This window comes from Vigna unguiculata, chromosome 5, assembly GCF_037176805.1.
Source record: "Vigna unguiculata cultivar grain cowpea cultivar isolate G323 ecotype 2 chromosome 5, ASM3717680v1, whole genome shotgun sequence".
NCBI lineage: Eukaryota > Viridiplantae > Streptophyta > Magnoliopsida > Fabales > Fabaceae > Vigna > Vigna unguiculata.
In genome coordinates this window covers 46,612,131-46,626,171 of record NC_140796.1, presented here as the reverse complement: position 1 = coordinate 46,626,171, position 14,041 = coordinate 46,612,131, and the positions used below count along the sequence as shown (strand labels likewise).

The window sequence follows — 14,041 nt, the reverse complement described above, 5'->3', positions numbered from 1 at the left end:
TAATTCGCCTCTTATTAGTGTGAACATGAAGTTGTGGAGAATCACGTGTTGCCAATGCCTTTCACAAAGAGACAAAAGATTCAACAATAATTGCGATTTCTTTGTCACGTGCATAATAGAATATGAACACCACACTTAAATACACATTTTACCTACTACTTTTCTATTTATTAACTCTGCTCTTTTTATGCCATTTTTTAGGTTTTGAGAATAAAATAGCCTTAATTTTAATTTTAACAAAACATTAATTTATGTTTAAAACAAAAACAGTCATATAACTTTTTAATAATTCCCCATTTTCTACAAATGTTTAATAACTCCCACAATAAATGTCATTTCTTCCTTCAACTACTCTTCCAAAACTACATAAACTTCTTTTTAAGTATACAGTTAGGTAGACACTTGTCAACCTGTTTTAAAATTCCATATATATATATATATATATATATATATATATATATATATATATATATATATATATATATATATAATTCCTTTTATTGACTATTAGTTTTGTTTAGTGGTTATTTATTTCATACAACATTTAACTATAGTTTGAGTAGCCTCTTTGAACATATTTTCAAATCTTTGAAAGCAATCTTTTATTGTGGTTGTTACCCTCTCTTTTTTCTACAACCATGACAAAAATGCAATATTCTTTCCCACTCTTTTGAACATAATTTTTTATTAGTTAAAATTTATAAAAAAATACGAAATAAAACTATGATTTAGTTATTCTCTTTTATATATGATTTTTCGATTTTTAAAAGATTTTAACTAGCAGAAAATGTAATAGAAATAATATGACATTCTTTAAATTGTATAATTTATTCATATAATAAAAGATCTATGTTTTTTCTTCATGTAAAAAATAAATAAAATCGGATTAATAATAATCAGTACGATGAACAATATTAGTATTTCGGAAATACTATTTCTATAATCTTTCGTCAATTAAACAACAGAATCGACCTTTATATGTGAAAAAGAAAAGGAGTTGTATTCTTAAAATGATGGTTATAAAAAGAAAAAAAAAAGAAGAAGCAACAAGCCCACATGTGACAATGGAAATGGGCCTCACTTGAAAAAAACACTTATAAATTATAGGATAATGCATGTTGGACAAGAAGAGAAAAAGCATATGATGTATGGGAGAATAAATTTTATGGATATTTTTTCTGTAAAATTTAAATTAAATGATAACAATTAATTTAATTTTTGATTCGTGCAGAGTTATTAGACTTTAATGCTTATCATGAAAATTTGGTTTTGAGAATATAATTTTTTATTTGATGATTTTTATTAAATCTTAATTGATAATAAAAAATGTTTTAAGGTAAAGAACTGTATTCAAAACATTATATTCCATTCTTACAAATTAAGTTTGATTAAATATAACCATTTTGTCTCCTTAAAGTGTCTCAATACAAAAAGCGATTTAAATATATTTTATTTTAACGGAGTAGTGACGTTTAAAAATACTTGTAATCGAATTGGGATAATGCAAAAGAACTTAGATTGACAATTAATTAAACTTAAATTTTATTAATAATAAGTGTATAATTTAATTACACTGTAACTTTAATATTGTTGTTTTACTTTAATCATAAAAGTACAGCTTTAGGGAAAAGAAAAGGCACTACAAACACTTTACAATGCATTTACTTTTGTCCTCTCATTCCTTCAATAACCAATGCGACAAAATTAATTTTATTTACTCATCTAATTAACTATGTTTGAGGATCAATAATCTCATGGTTAGACAAATAACAGCCATTAGAAAACTTCATAACACTCTTAATTACATAAGAATTAGGTATAATTATATTCATTTACTTTTAACTCATAAAACAAAACTAATAATAAATTCATAGATATAATCATTCTTTGGATTGTACAGAGCCAAGCCAACGATAAATTTCTACTTTTCGTGCATTTACACAGTCAACAATTGAAACTAGTGAATAAAAATGCAATTACTAATGAGAAAAGGAAAAGGAAAAATCAGCATTCAACTACATGAAAAATTATAATGTTATCCTGCTAATACTTTAAATCCGTTAATCACATAAATCTAAAATAAATAAATAAATCTTGTAATGCAGACAATAATATTAACAAATATTTAAGAACAGCAGCAATAATAAGTAGTTAAATTATAAAATTAATTTTATACGTTAGAAATTGTTTGAATGGATTAAAATACACTAATAAATAATACATTTATGTTAAGTCGGAATATAGAAAATTGCATAAAACAATAGGTGAAGAAGATGAAGAGTTGTTTAAGGAATTATGGAAAATAAAAGTTTTAGCATTACATACATTTTTTTTTTGGCATGGAAAGTGTTGTTAAACCAAGTGCCTACCAAAGATAATATAATTAAAAGGGAAGTCACCTTACAAAATAGATAATGTAAAATGTATCAATTATTAGATGAAAATATAAATCATACATACAGTAAAAAATTTAAATCTAAGTCAAGGGGACAATTAGAAGTTAGTGAACTATGTAAGGCCCAATTTTCCTGCCCTAAAGCTTTAAAGGCTGCCCTTGAGTTATTGGGCCTTAGAGTTGGCCCAAAAGATAAAGCCACCGAGTCTGACCTAATTCCACACTTTTCAGATTTCTGCTACCTTGGTACTTAGAGCCGCAGCCGCTCTCTCTCCGTTAGGATTCCGCTGTGTTGTACGCCTTTCGTTTGGTCCCGTTTGGCCCCGTTCTCAGCTCATGTAAGTGCTCTCTGACTCATATTTTCCTTCCTTGGCCTGTTTTCATAAGTTGTTGTTAGGGTTCCGAAATGACCCACTCTCACACTGTTTTTCCAGCTTCGAGCCCGTTCCTAGAAGCTGTTCGTACTCCACGGTTTGGGTGTCGAGGTTTCCAGCTAGCTTGTCCAGGTACAGGAAGCTAGAACCTCTCTGTTAATGTGTTTGTAAACTGTTTTGCGGTACATTTTTATGATTCTTGAACTTGTGTGTTGTTGAGAATGCTTGAGGTGGTTGGTGTTGTTGTTGGCATGTGTAAAATATGACTGTTCCAAGCATGGCAGTGGCGGCGACTGTTAAACTTGCCCAGGCGAGCCTGTCTCGCCTAGGCGAGGTGGGCAGAGGCTCGTCCAGGCCTTCTCGCGCAAATGGCCGCCTAGGCGACTCGCTCAATTTCGAGCAAGCGAGCGTCTCACCCAGGCGAGGCGAGTCTCGCCTAAGCGAGAACGTGCGGAGGCTCCTGTTCCAGATTCGCGAACTCTCGCCTAGGCGGTGAGGACTCGCCTGAGCGAGAGACTCTCGCCTGGGCGAGGCTCCTCAGCCTGAGCGACGGGTTGAGCGAGAATGCGTTCAGTTTGGGGTTTTCTTGTCTTTTGGTGGTTGAACTGTGTTCTATTGTACTATTATATGATGGCATGGGGGGGGGGAAATGAGTATGCATGTTGGGAGGAAATTATATGTGGGGGAATTGTGAGCTTGGCATGATTTCTACATGAATTGTATATGAGAAGTTGGGTACATATGTATGTGCGTGTGGTCACCAACTTGGCATGAGCAACAATGAATCTTGGTGGTTGGTAAACCTTTGGTATGGTTGGTATGAGGAGAAACATTTTACTCATGATTGGAAATAACGAGTTGGTAATGATTCAACGTATGAGAAATGGGGAATTGTTATGGGTTTTGGTTTGAAATCTTATGTGCAACGTATGTATAAATTCTTGCTTGTTTATGTATGTTGGTCCGTGTTAGTGCATAATTCCTTGGGGTCTCTAGGTGAGACTTTCAGGGTTGCGCTTCAGTGGTGGGGACATAATTCCATGGCCCCTGTTAGTGGGTGTCCATGGTGTGCCCCATCTGTATAACTAGGTAAAGATTCAAGGTAAGGTTGCATCCTGACACTCTAAGGAGTCAGTTAGTCTCACCTAGAGCGGACTGACTCCTGTGATGAGGGTAGTAGGAGGCCTGAAATTCATTAAGGGCTAACCTTGTGGTGAGGGAAAATTGATTCATGGTAACACTTGTAACACATAGCTCGGGGGTGAGCAGAGGTATCCACCACAGGTGTAAGCATCTGCTGAATCCGACCAGGTTATACGTATTTGGATGAGTCGAGTCGAGTCGTAGTGTATTGATTGAAAAGTCATAACATGCTTGGTTGTTGTATGGACACAGGATGGTGAAAATATATTTGACTGTATGATGAATATGTTGTCGGCTCTAGCTTACCCGTTTTGTTGTATGGTTGTATTGTATGTGGCTACTCTTTCTCGCGATGATCATCAATGTGATTGATGGGAGTAGATGGGCGAGGTTCTCGTGGTCTGCAAGGGAATGGCGATTCCGCTACTTAGCCATCTGGGCTGAAGTTTATTTTCTTTCCATCTTGGTTCTTTAGGGCTACGGCCCATGTATTGCCTTATGCTTTACCACTCTATTCTCTTTTGTTAGACTTGTATCTGGTTTCCTTTGGCATCATGGTGTGTCCAGGTTGTAGGGGTTGGGTTAAGGACCCCAGGACTATGCTACAGTACCATCCTTGTGTGACGTTTCCTTTAATTTCGCTTATTAATTAAATGGGACGTTACAAACTACAATTCAAGAATGTAGGAAACAAAATATAGGAAGGGTATGAATAACAATTATATATCTAGACTCTATGGTAATAAATAAATTTTATTTATTTATCAAAATAGAAAGGTGGATGCATAAGAGATTGTTCAGATTCATATTGGTATTTTAATCCAGTATTATGCACAAATTTACTAAAAAAAACAACATCAATAGCACATAAGAGAGGGTATAAAACTACAATATATTTTGAGAGGATGTCCTTGGGTTTAAAAAGTGTAGATAGACAAAACGAAGATCACATAAGCAAAGTAAAATAAAATTGTCAATAATATCAATTCAATGAACGAATTCAACACAAGTAACAAAGATATTTTCAAACTGGTAAGTTTTCTAATAAGGAGGAAAAGCAAAGGAAGGAAACAAAAGTATTAAAAGAATAATTGATTAAATCTAAAGACTCAGAGTTTTCATAAAAAGATCAAATTTTGTGAAAGTAGAAAGTATAATTATAGGTGTCAAAATAGATAAATTGACAAAACAAGAGGGATACCAATGATTTCAACAAAGGTAAAGCTCTCATCACTATAGGATGACCCAAATTCAAAATATCAAAGACAGAGCATCAATTTGTTCATCAAAATTTTTTTTCCTACTAATAGGGCCTTTCAAGTAAATTTGGAGAAAAGAATAATCACTTTCCAAATGCAATAACACATAACACCCAAGAAGAGGAGCAAAGAGAAAACAATAGCAGGCTTAGGCTACAAATAGTGGAAAAGCAAAGAATAAATGTATTAGAGGATCATGAAGAGAAAATCACAACATAAAGACATACAACTTGAATAAAGCTTATGAAAAAGAGATTATTGCGTAGAGGAATGATGTGTCGAAATAGACAAGCCCCAATAATTAATGAGATATTGATGATAACAAAACAATTACTCTATCAAACAAGTAAGTCTCTAGTTAGAAGTGAACTCGTGTTAGACGACTAAGAGAGAACGTTTAACAAATATAATGATGCAAATGATTTGATCTATATGGCTTGAAGAACAAAATATTTTATCTATATTGTTGCTTGCATGCACTTAAATGATTAATATCCATATATCATGTATGTTAACAAAAGCAAGAAGTCTGACAAATGCAAAGGCCAACTTTTAGTATTAGATAGTCTAAACAGTAGATGAGTCAATGTGATAAACGAGTTCAAAACTTGTGTTCCCCAAGTTTAAAGCAATAGCCAACCCAAGTCTCTAGACAACCTAAGTCACTACATAACACAAAGTGTTAGACGACTAAGGTGTTAGATGACTCAAAGGGTTAAACGACTAAAGACATCTTAAGATATTAGATGACTAAGGTATTAGACGACCTCAATGGTTAAAATAATTATAAAGTGCTATGATAGTCTGATTATCCCTGATTGATCATGTGAATTGATATATTGATCTAAATGTTTAAAATAGAAAATTAATGATATGAGCTTTGATATTTATGAAAATTATCTTATGATAATTGCATTCCAAAAGAAGAAAGCTTTAGAAATCAAACGGTCAAGCAATATGAGCATCAAAGAAATTTTCTATGTGATTGATGAATAAAGTGTTTGATTGATTTAATAATATTATTGTTCTAACAATTCAAATGCACAATCAAGTTGCACAAAGTCTCATTAACAAGACAATTATGAATGTTGAAGAAAGAGCACAATTCAAATCAAGTTTAAGCTCAATAATAAAAGGAAAAAGGATATCCTAAAGAGCATTAGTTGATTCATAATTGAAGTCTTTAAGAATGAAGTTCAAAGTTCAAACTAAAAATCAAATTGAAGAATTGATCAAGTCATTCCATATCAAGAAGATTGCAAATGAAGAATTACAATTTGAATTCTTAACGACTATCAAATGCAACAACTATATAAAGGATGTAAAGACACACAAGAAGCACAACAAATGCATATTAAAAATATGAAAGTAATTAGAAATTGCATATCATTAGTTATTAGTAAATTAGGTTGAGAGCTTTACATATTGTATATCATCCACTGAGTCAAATTGTAATATGTGAGTTCTAATTGATAGTTGTTGATCTTTGGGATGATTAAGAATGATAACTGAAGAGGTTGATACTCAGTGTAGCTAGGAAGACTTGTACTCATGTACTTGAAGAGGTTGAAACTCATATTACATGGAAAGGATGCTACTCGTTACTAGTCAAAGGTTTTGATTAGTGGAATTTCTTATGCAGGCTGCTTAAGAGATTAGACGTAACCTCATATGAAGATGAACAATATAAATTTGTTGTGTGCATTTTCTTTATCCATACACTTTTACTTTGAGTTAATTTGCTTGTATTTGTATATTTATATGCATAGTTTTTGAATTTGTTTTCAGGCTTTATTCATCCTCTTCTATCGTCTCTGGTTCCTGCTCCTACTCTTTTTCCCTCTTTTCCTCTAACTTTTCATCCTCCTCCAAACACCACCTTCATTGATACTTTGTTATTGCCAGTGTTACCGATTTCGATTCTTCTCTTCCTCTTCCTCCTGATTCTCTTATTTTCCCCTTCTTTTCATCTATTTCCACTTAATATATAAAAAAAGATCATCATATTTAATGGAAAATTTTTCATCCTTTTTACTGACAAATTTATTGCACATAAATCCATTGATTAAGAAATGTAAATTATTGACAAATTTTATCGACGAAATTTAAGACATAAATAATTACCAACTAATGTTATCAATGAATCATATTTCTTGTAGTGAAATTTATCAACAAATTTTATTGACACATTTTACCGACTAATTCATTATCGATGCATATTTCTATTAATAATTTAAATACAAAAATTCATTGACAAATTTAATTTTAACAACAAATTTATTTCCTTTAGAAAAAATTTGTCAGTAATTACAAGAATTCTAGTAATGTTATGCAATATTATTTCTAAAGTTTAATATTAGCTAAGATGGTTCTAAAATTAAATTTTGCTACTTATATTCGATTAAGCAGCCTGAACTTTGCACCCTGAGACTTTAAAAAAATGTTTGACGTAATCCCTTGTGATGCAATTTAAAGGAAAAGTGGATGGAATGTAATATTAACAATGCTTTAATTCATCATCTCAAACTTCTCAGGATTTTCCATTGTCTTTCCATCTTAATTTTCCCAAAAGAATTAGGTGGATTTTAATTTTCAATGCTACGAATTCAAAATGAATTGTTTTCTTATTTAATTTCCAACCACCACGTTCAAGGAAGAAAACAAGAACGTTATATATTACTTAATCCAATAGCTATTTGGATCATTATCACAAGTTAACTAAAAAACCATTTATATTGTCTTCATGTCAGACTTAGCATTTTTATAATAGTTCATTATCAACGCTATTATTACTTAGTACATAACACATTGTCTTTAATATTAAGTATATATATATATATATAATATATAGTACCTAAGAAAAATAATGGTCTTAAACAACCAGTTGGCATAATAACAGGATATGATTGCAACTGTTTAATTATATAAAAGTCAATTAGACCAAAGGATAATGAAATCCAAGCGAAAGAATCGGACCAATAATTACTCATTTACAAAATTAAATGTCTTCATTCATGTATACGTAATGAGACTTTATTATTTATTTATTTATCATTGTTTTATAATAATTGTTTTTGTTTTTATAAAACTAATTAACCCCTTTTCAAAGGAAGTTTATAGACCAAAAACCGGCATTTATTGCCCTAAGTGACAAAACATCAATTACAGTTTTCTTTTACTATTAATTTAGGGTTTTGTCTCACAAATTTTATTGTGTAAATGATTTACCAGTTTTCTTAATTAGGTTTTGTTTCTAGCAAAACCTCATCACGAAACAGGAGTTCAGCACACAGTTTATTCAAAGATGTTAGGGCATCAACCAGAAAAGAAAAAAAAAACAATATGTTTTCATTGGACTTAGTGAAACTGATTTTTGTTACTTAAAACTTCTACAAACTATGCTTTAAATTAACAAGAGTATTATTTTGAAACGAGTATATATTTTTGTATATTATCAGTGTAAAATATTTTAGATAAAGATTTAATAATCATTGTATTGTTGTATCACATTACTATATAGGATTATATAATAAAATAGCATTACTATATATGATTGTATAATAAAATAGTTAAGTTTTATTAGATGTTAGTGTGATAATATTTCCATTTACAGTTTATACAAATTATTCTTTTGTATATACACTTGCAATTTTAGAACTAAACCATTTTCTATTGTGTGAATAATCATTTTGATATAAAAATAAAATTTATTGTATTTATTGATTTTTGTAAAACAATCTTAATTGACGTATAATATATAAGCAACGAATGAATGAAATAATAAAATTGAAAAAAAAAGTATTCGTTGTAAAAGCTTTTAAAATTAGTTATCTGAATGGTTTGTAGTAAAAGTCATGGAAAACAAAATCAATGGAGCCAATAAAACTGATAAAAAATATTCAGGTTAAAAAAGTAATGAACTACTATATATTTGAACTTTTTCTTAGAAGCTAAAATATTAGTTTTATTTTACTCATAAACTTGTTACTATTACTAAACATGATTATTATTAAAATATTTAATTTGTAATGCATATTTGATTTAACCTTTTTATATGTAAGATTAAGAACCTATGTATTTTTATGTTTTAATTTTGTTTTTAGTGTAGTAAAATCTTAATATTATTTTTAATATTTTTTATATTTTAATTGTTAAAATAAATTTATTAACATTTACTCGGTTCGGATTAAATCATTAAATATTATACTAATACTTTATTTGTTATTAAAATAATCCAAAAATAATAATATTAAATATATTAGTTAAAACTTTAAGTTAAGTTTGAGTAAAAAATGTTTAACAATATTAATAATACATAAGTTAATTGTTTTATGATAATAAGAGTATAAACATGTTGGTAAAAGAACATGTCAAGTTACTCTTTGTTCATGTTTAAGTTGTGTTAATTAGAGATAATATTCATATTGAAGAGGTATCTAAGGTAAAAAATGTTTTCAGATTTCAAATCATTTTTTAACTTTGACATTTTAGAATACTATCCAACACTTTTAAATGCGTGTTTGACATGTTACATAAATGCGTTCATACCTTTTTTAGATATAGACACTATTCTGGTCACCAAAATTTCAAAAAATTGATTTCAATATCTTTTGTATCTTATAATATCTGAGTTTGTTTATTTTTTCTTGTTTTAAGCTTGCAAGTCTCATTTCTTTTAAATATTTTTGAATGTCCTTTTTTTAGTCTCTGTTTAGTTCTAAAATTATAAAAAAATGATTAATTATACTTTTTAGTTTATATATCTAACATTTAAAAATTCTTTTGATAGAATTTAGTGAAAAAGGAGAGTTAGAAGGATAAATAACAAAATAAGGAACAAAATTAATGAATCAAGATAGTTAAATCTCTATTCTTGTTTTTAAAGAGAAAATCACAAAAATGTGGGTGAAAGAAAGCTAATTCAACCTTTATGATTCCTTACTCCAAAATAATTTATTGTGTAACCAACCTTTTTTCCTACATTATTTTTTTCAGGAGTTATTTTATTTAATTTTTGTGGATTTCATTGTACCACATCACTTTTAAAATCTTCTTGTGTGTTTACTTTAATATAAGAGTGTTATAAAACTCGTATTGTTAATACTTTATTTTAGTTGCTCCTAAGTGTATATTTTTAAGAGAAAAAGATAATTTTTTATTCTTATGACTCAGGGTCTTAAAGACTCTCAATCTTATCTTTTTTGTGTCATCTCAGCATATTTCAATGGAAAAATCTTCCTATGACCCAAGTCATAATATTATGATCTAATATATGAGCTCAGCAATGATAATGTATTTAGTGAGTCAATTTTTTACTACCAAAATTAAAGAGAGTAAGTAAATTCTCACCCAACAAGCTTTACTGAACACTGTTTTACATGATATCCTTCTATTGTAAGAGATTAAAAAGATAAGTTATTAACCTGAAAAAACAGTCAATAAATAATTTATATAAAAAATTAGAACGATTTAATATCATCTTAGATCTTTGAAATAAAAACGTGTTTATTCTATTAAATTTTGGAAGATATTATGATTCAATAAAATTTACTTACATAAGTTGGGAGAAGTTGAAATATAAATATTAAAAATAAAAACTATAACAATGAAAAAAATATTTAATAAAATTTAATCCCAACAATAATCACATATTTCATCAAATGTAATTTATTTTAAGTTACTATCTTAACCCCATTTCTTCTTTGATATTAAATATAATATAAAAGTTACTATAGCTCATAGTATTATTTCATGACTATATATACACTCAATTTAAAATTAAGCATAACTATGGTTTCCTTGTCAGAAAATCAACCGTAACTACTTCCATAGTAAATTAATTAAAAAAATAAGCATTGTAAAATCAGATACCATCATGTGATCGTGACCTATGATTTGATCCCTAACAAAGAAATTCAAAACTATAAAAACATAAAATTAACAACCATATCTAGGTTCAAGAGTTCGGCTCAACACTAATTAAATCAATAAAAAAAGAAATTCAGTCCAATTCTTATTTAAAAGTACTTTATTGTTTTCACACTTCACTGAAAAATCTCAGAAATTTCACTTGTTAGTTTTAATACCACCCAACAACAACCCAGAAAACTCAAAAACCACATGCACACACATATTGGTATACGATGCCGTGTAACCAAACACAACCTACACAATTTGAAAATATGAAACATCGCACACATATTTTACTAACCCTACCCAATAATAATACCCTATACACATTCAAACATAGACTAATAGGGTGATGACAGAACAACCAATGAATGAATCGAAAACATTGTGTGTCATGAACCTAACCTCACCAGATAAAACCCCTCCCATGTAGCAGTGTTTTATTAATTGGGTATTTGCTCGCACGTCCACAATAAACTACACTGCTGCCAATCTGTCACCATGGCGGCTCATATTAAACACCAACCCCAACCCCTTCTCTCTCACTCTCACTCTCACCTTTCTTCTCTTCTCAACCCAATCCTCATTCATCAATTCACAATTTCTACAACATAATAATTTCTACAAACATCCACCACCCAGATTCAGTTTCACTCCAAACCCGTCATGTATCACCGTAGATTCAACAAACCAATACGTGTGGCTAACCCAGATGAGCCCGAGCCCGAGCCCGAGCGCGAACCCACATCAGAACCTGGGCCTGCTTCTCCTTCTTCCTGCGATGACACTAAAACAGAAGCACCGTCACCTAAGAAAAGGTTTGTTTTTTTTTTTCTTTATATTTTTTTTTTGTCATGGGAATTGGGGAGTTAAATGTTGAAAGGTTTACGTTCATGGCACCGTACGTAGGAGGGAGATGAAGAAGAGGGTGGTGACGATACCGATCGGTGACGTGGATGGATCTAAGAGCAAAGGAGAGACGTATCCACCGTCCGATTCGTGGGCCTGGAGAAAGTACGGCCAAAAGCCCATCAAAGGCTCCCCTTACCCAAGGTATTTGCTCTATTATGTTTACCACCTTTGCAGGCATACATTCATTTACCTTAATTGTTTTACTTAACCATCGTTGTTTAGCGAAATAAATCACATGCTAGTTTCAAGGATGATAATAATTGTGCTGAAGAATGCTAAATATCTTTTGGAAGAAGAACCAATTTACTACTTAATCATATAATTTGAAGTTCTTTCCTAGAACTGGAAGTGTGTGGCTGCAGCCGCCGTGGCCGCCGCCGTGGGAAAAACCGGCTGAAGGCGGCTGTGCTAAAATGCGGATCGGGGTTGTGTTGTGGTGGTAGTTTGGGTGTTGTGACCGCACACGCGACCTACGAACCGCGTTGCCTTCACGCCACAATAATTATGGAATATAAAAATCAGGAGTCGGAAGCCGTCATTTTCTATGTTTGATCTTTTTGTTTATGAAAGTGGACATTTTTTTCTTCTTTTCAGTTTATCCCATTTCGTTTTTATCACTGCGTTTCACGGGCTTCACTTGGATAAGAGCATGCATGTTTTTTTCGTGCAACATTGTGTTCATCAGTTAGAATAACTTCCAACTAAATAAAAATCAGTGCATTTGCCGAAAAATAGTTAACTTATTTATTATTTTGAATCATATGATGTCAACTTTGTATTTAACGCAAAAATAATTACAGCCATTTGTAGTGGATGTTGTTATTGCCTATTCATTTTAATTTCATTTAGTTTAAATTTTGACAATTTTTTGTTAAGTGTATAAAAGTTTGCAAAGGGGGTTCAGGATTAGAGATTTAGTTTCGAAAAAATGATTAAAAATTAGACATTGAATAAGGATTAATGAGGGAAGAAAAAAATGAAATAAAAATTTGGATTGAGAAGCACGCGCTTCAGATAGGGCAAAATTGATGAAAGTGGCATTTTCGCTGGTTTTGTTGGATCATCATCCCAATCCACATCACTCTTCTCTCTCTTAATTTTTCTATTACGATTTTTTTTTTCTTTTCATTCACAATAATGTTGAATTGGTTAAACAATTAATAATTAATAACAATAAATTTGAATCTGAAAACGCAGGGGATATTACCGATGCAGCAGTTCAAAGGGGTGTCCCGCAAGGAAGCAAGTGGAGCGAAGCCGTGTGGATCCCACAAAGCTCATAGTCACCTACGCCAACGACCACAACCACTCCGTCCCCCTCCCAAAATCCAATTCTTCCGCCGTTTCTGCCGCCGCCTCGCCGGCCGAGTCCGCCACCAGGTTCCCGCTGGAGGAGGAGATGGCCGTGTTCTCAACTCACTCCGATTTTGAACTCGCCGGCGACGCGGCGGTTCTGCTCAGCCAGTACCACTTTCGGTGGTTCGATGACGTGGCGTCCACCGGCGTCCTCGAGAGCCCGATATGCGGCGAGGTGGATGACGTGGCAATGCCAATGAGGGAGGAGGACGAGTCGCTCTTCGCCGATCTCGACGAATTGCCGGAGTGCTCGGTGGTTTTCCGGCGGGGGAATATTCCGAGGAGCAGCGCGATCCGGTGCGGCGGCATCACAGGATAACGCGGCTGGACCCTTTTTCTTTCGTCCCGCGTTATTACGTAGTGATGTATTATCATATTCGCGGCCTGAAAATCGTGCGCTATTAAAAAATTGGAAACGTAAAGAAATAATTAAATAAATTAATTTACGATTCATGAATTTCTTTTTCTTTTTTTTTTTTGCCTTGCGTTGTACATTTGAATAATAAACAATTAATTACAGCAGGTTATCTTTTTCTGAAGAATTGTTGAGAATTGTTTTTTCTTCTGTACAGATTAGAATCCACATGCACCTCAATAGTGAAAGTTCACCATCATTGTTCCGAGATTCTCTCTGGAAAGACAAATAAGGATCTTATCCGTACCACATCTGAAATTTCTTTCATGTAATTTCA

The 14,041-nt window shown here is 31.7% G+C and overlaps 1 protein-coding gene across 1 annotated transcript; it reads left to right on the top strand.

Moving 5' to 3' along the window:
• The first annotated feature begins 11,542 nt into the window (after positions 1-11,542).
• Positions 11,543-13,891, top strand: LOC114186332 (putative WRKY transcription factor 69). The gene is made up of 3 exons (XM_028074397.2): positions 11,543-11,899; positions 11,991-12,134; positions 13,191-13,891. The coding sequence occupies exons 1-3, from the start codon at positions 11,748-11,750 to the stop codon at positions 13,666-13,668; spliced, it is 774 nt and encodes a 257-aa protein (XP_027930198.1). The 5' UTR covers positions 11,543-11,747; the 3' UTR covers positions 13,669-13,891.
• The last annotated feature ends 150 nt before the right edge of the window (positions 13,892-14,041 follow it).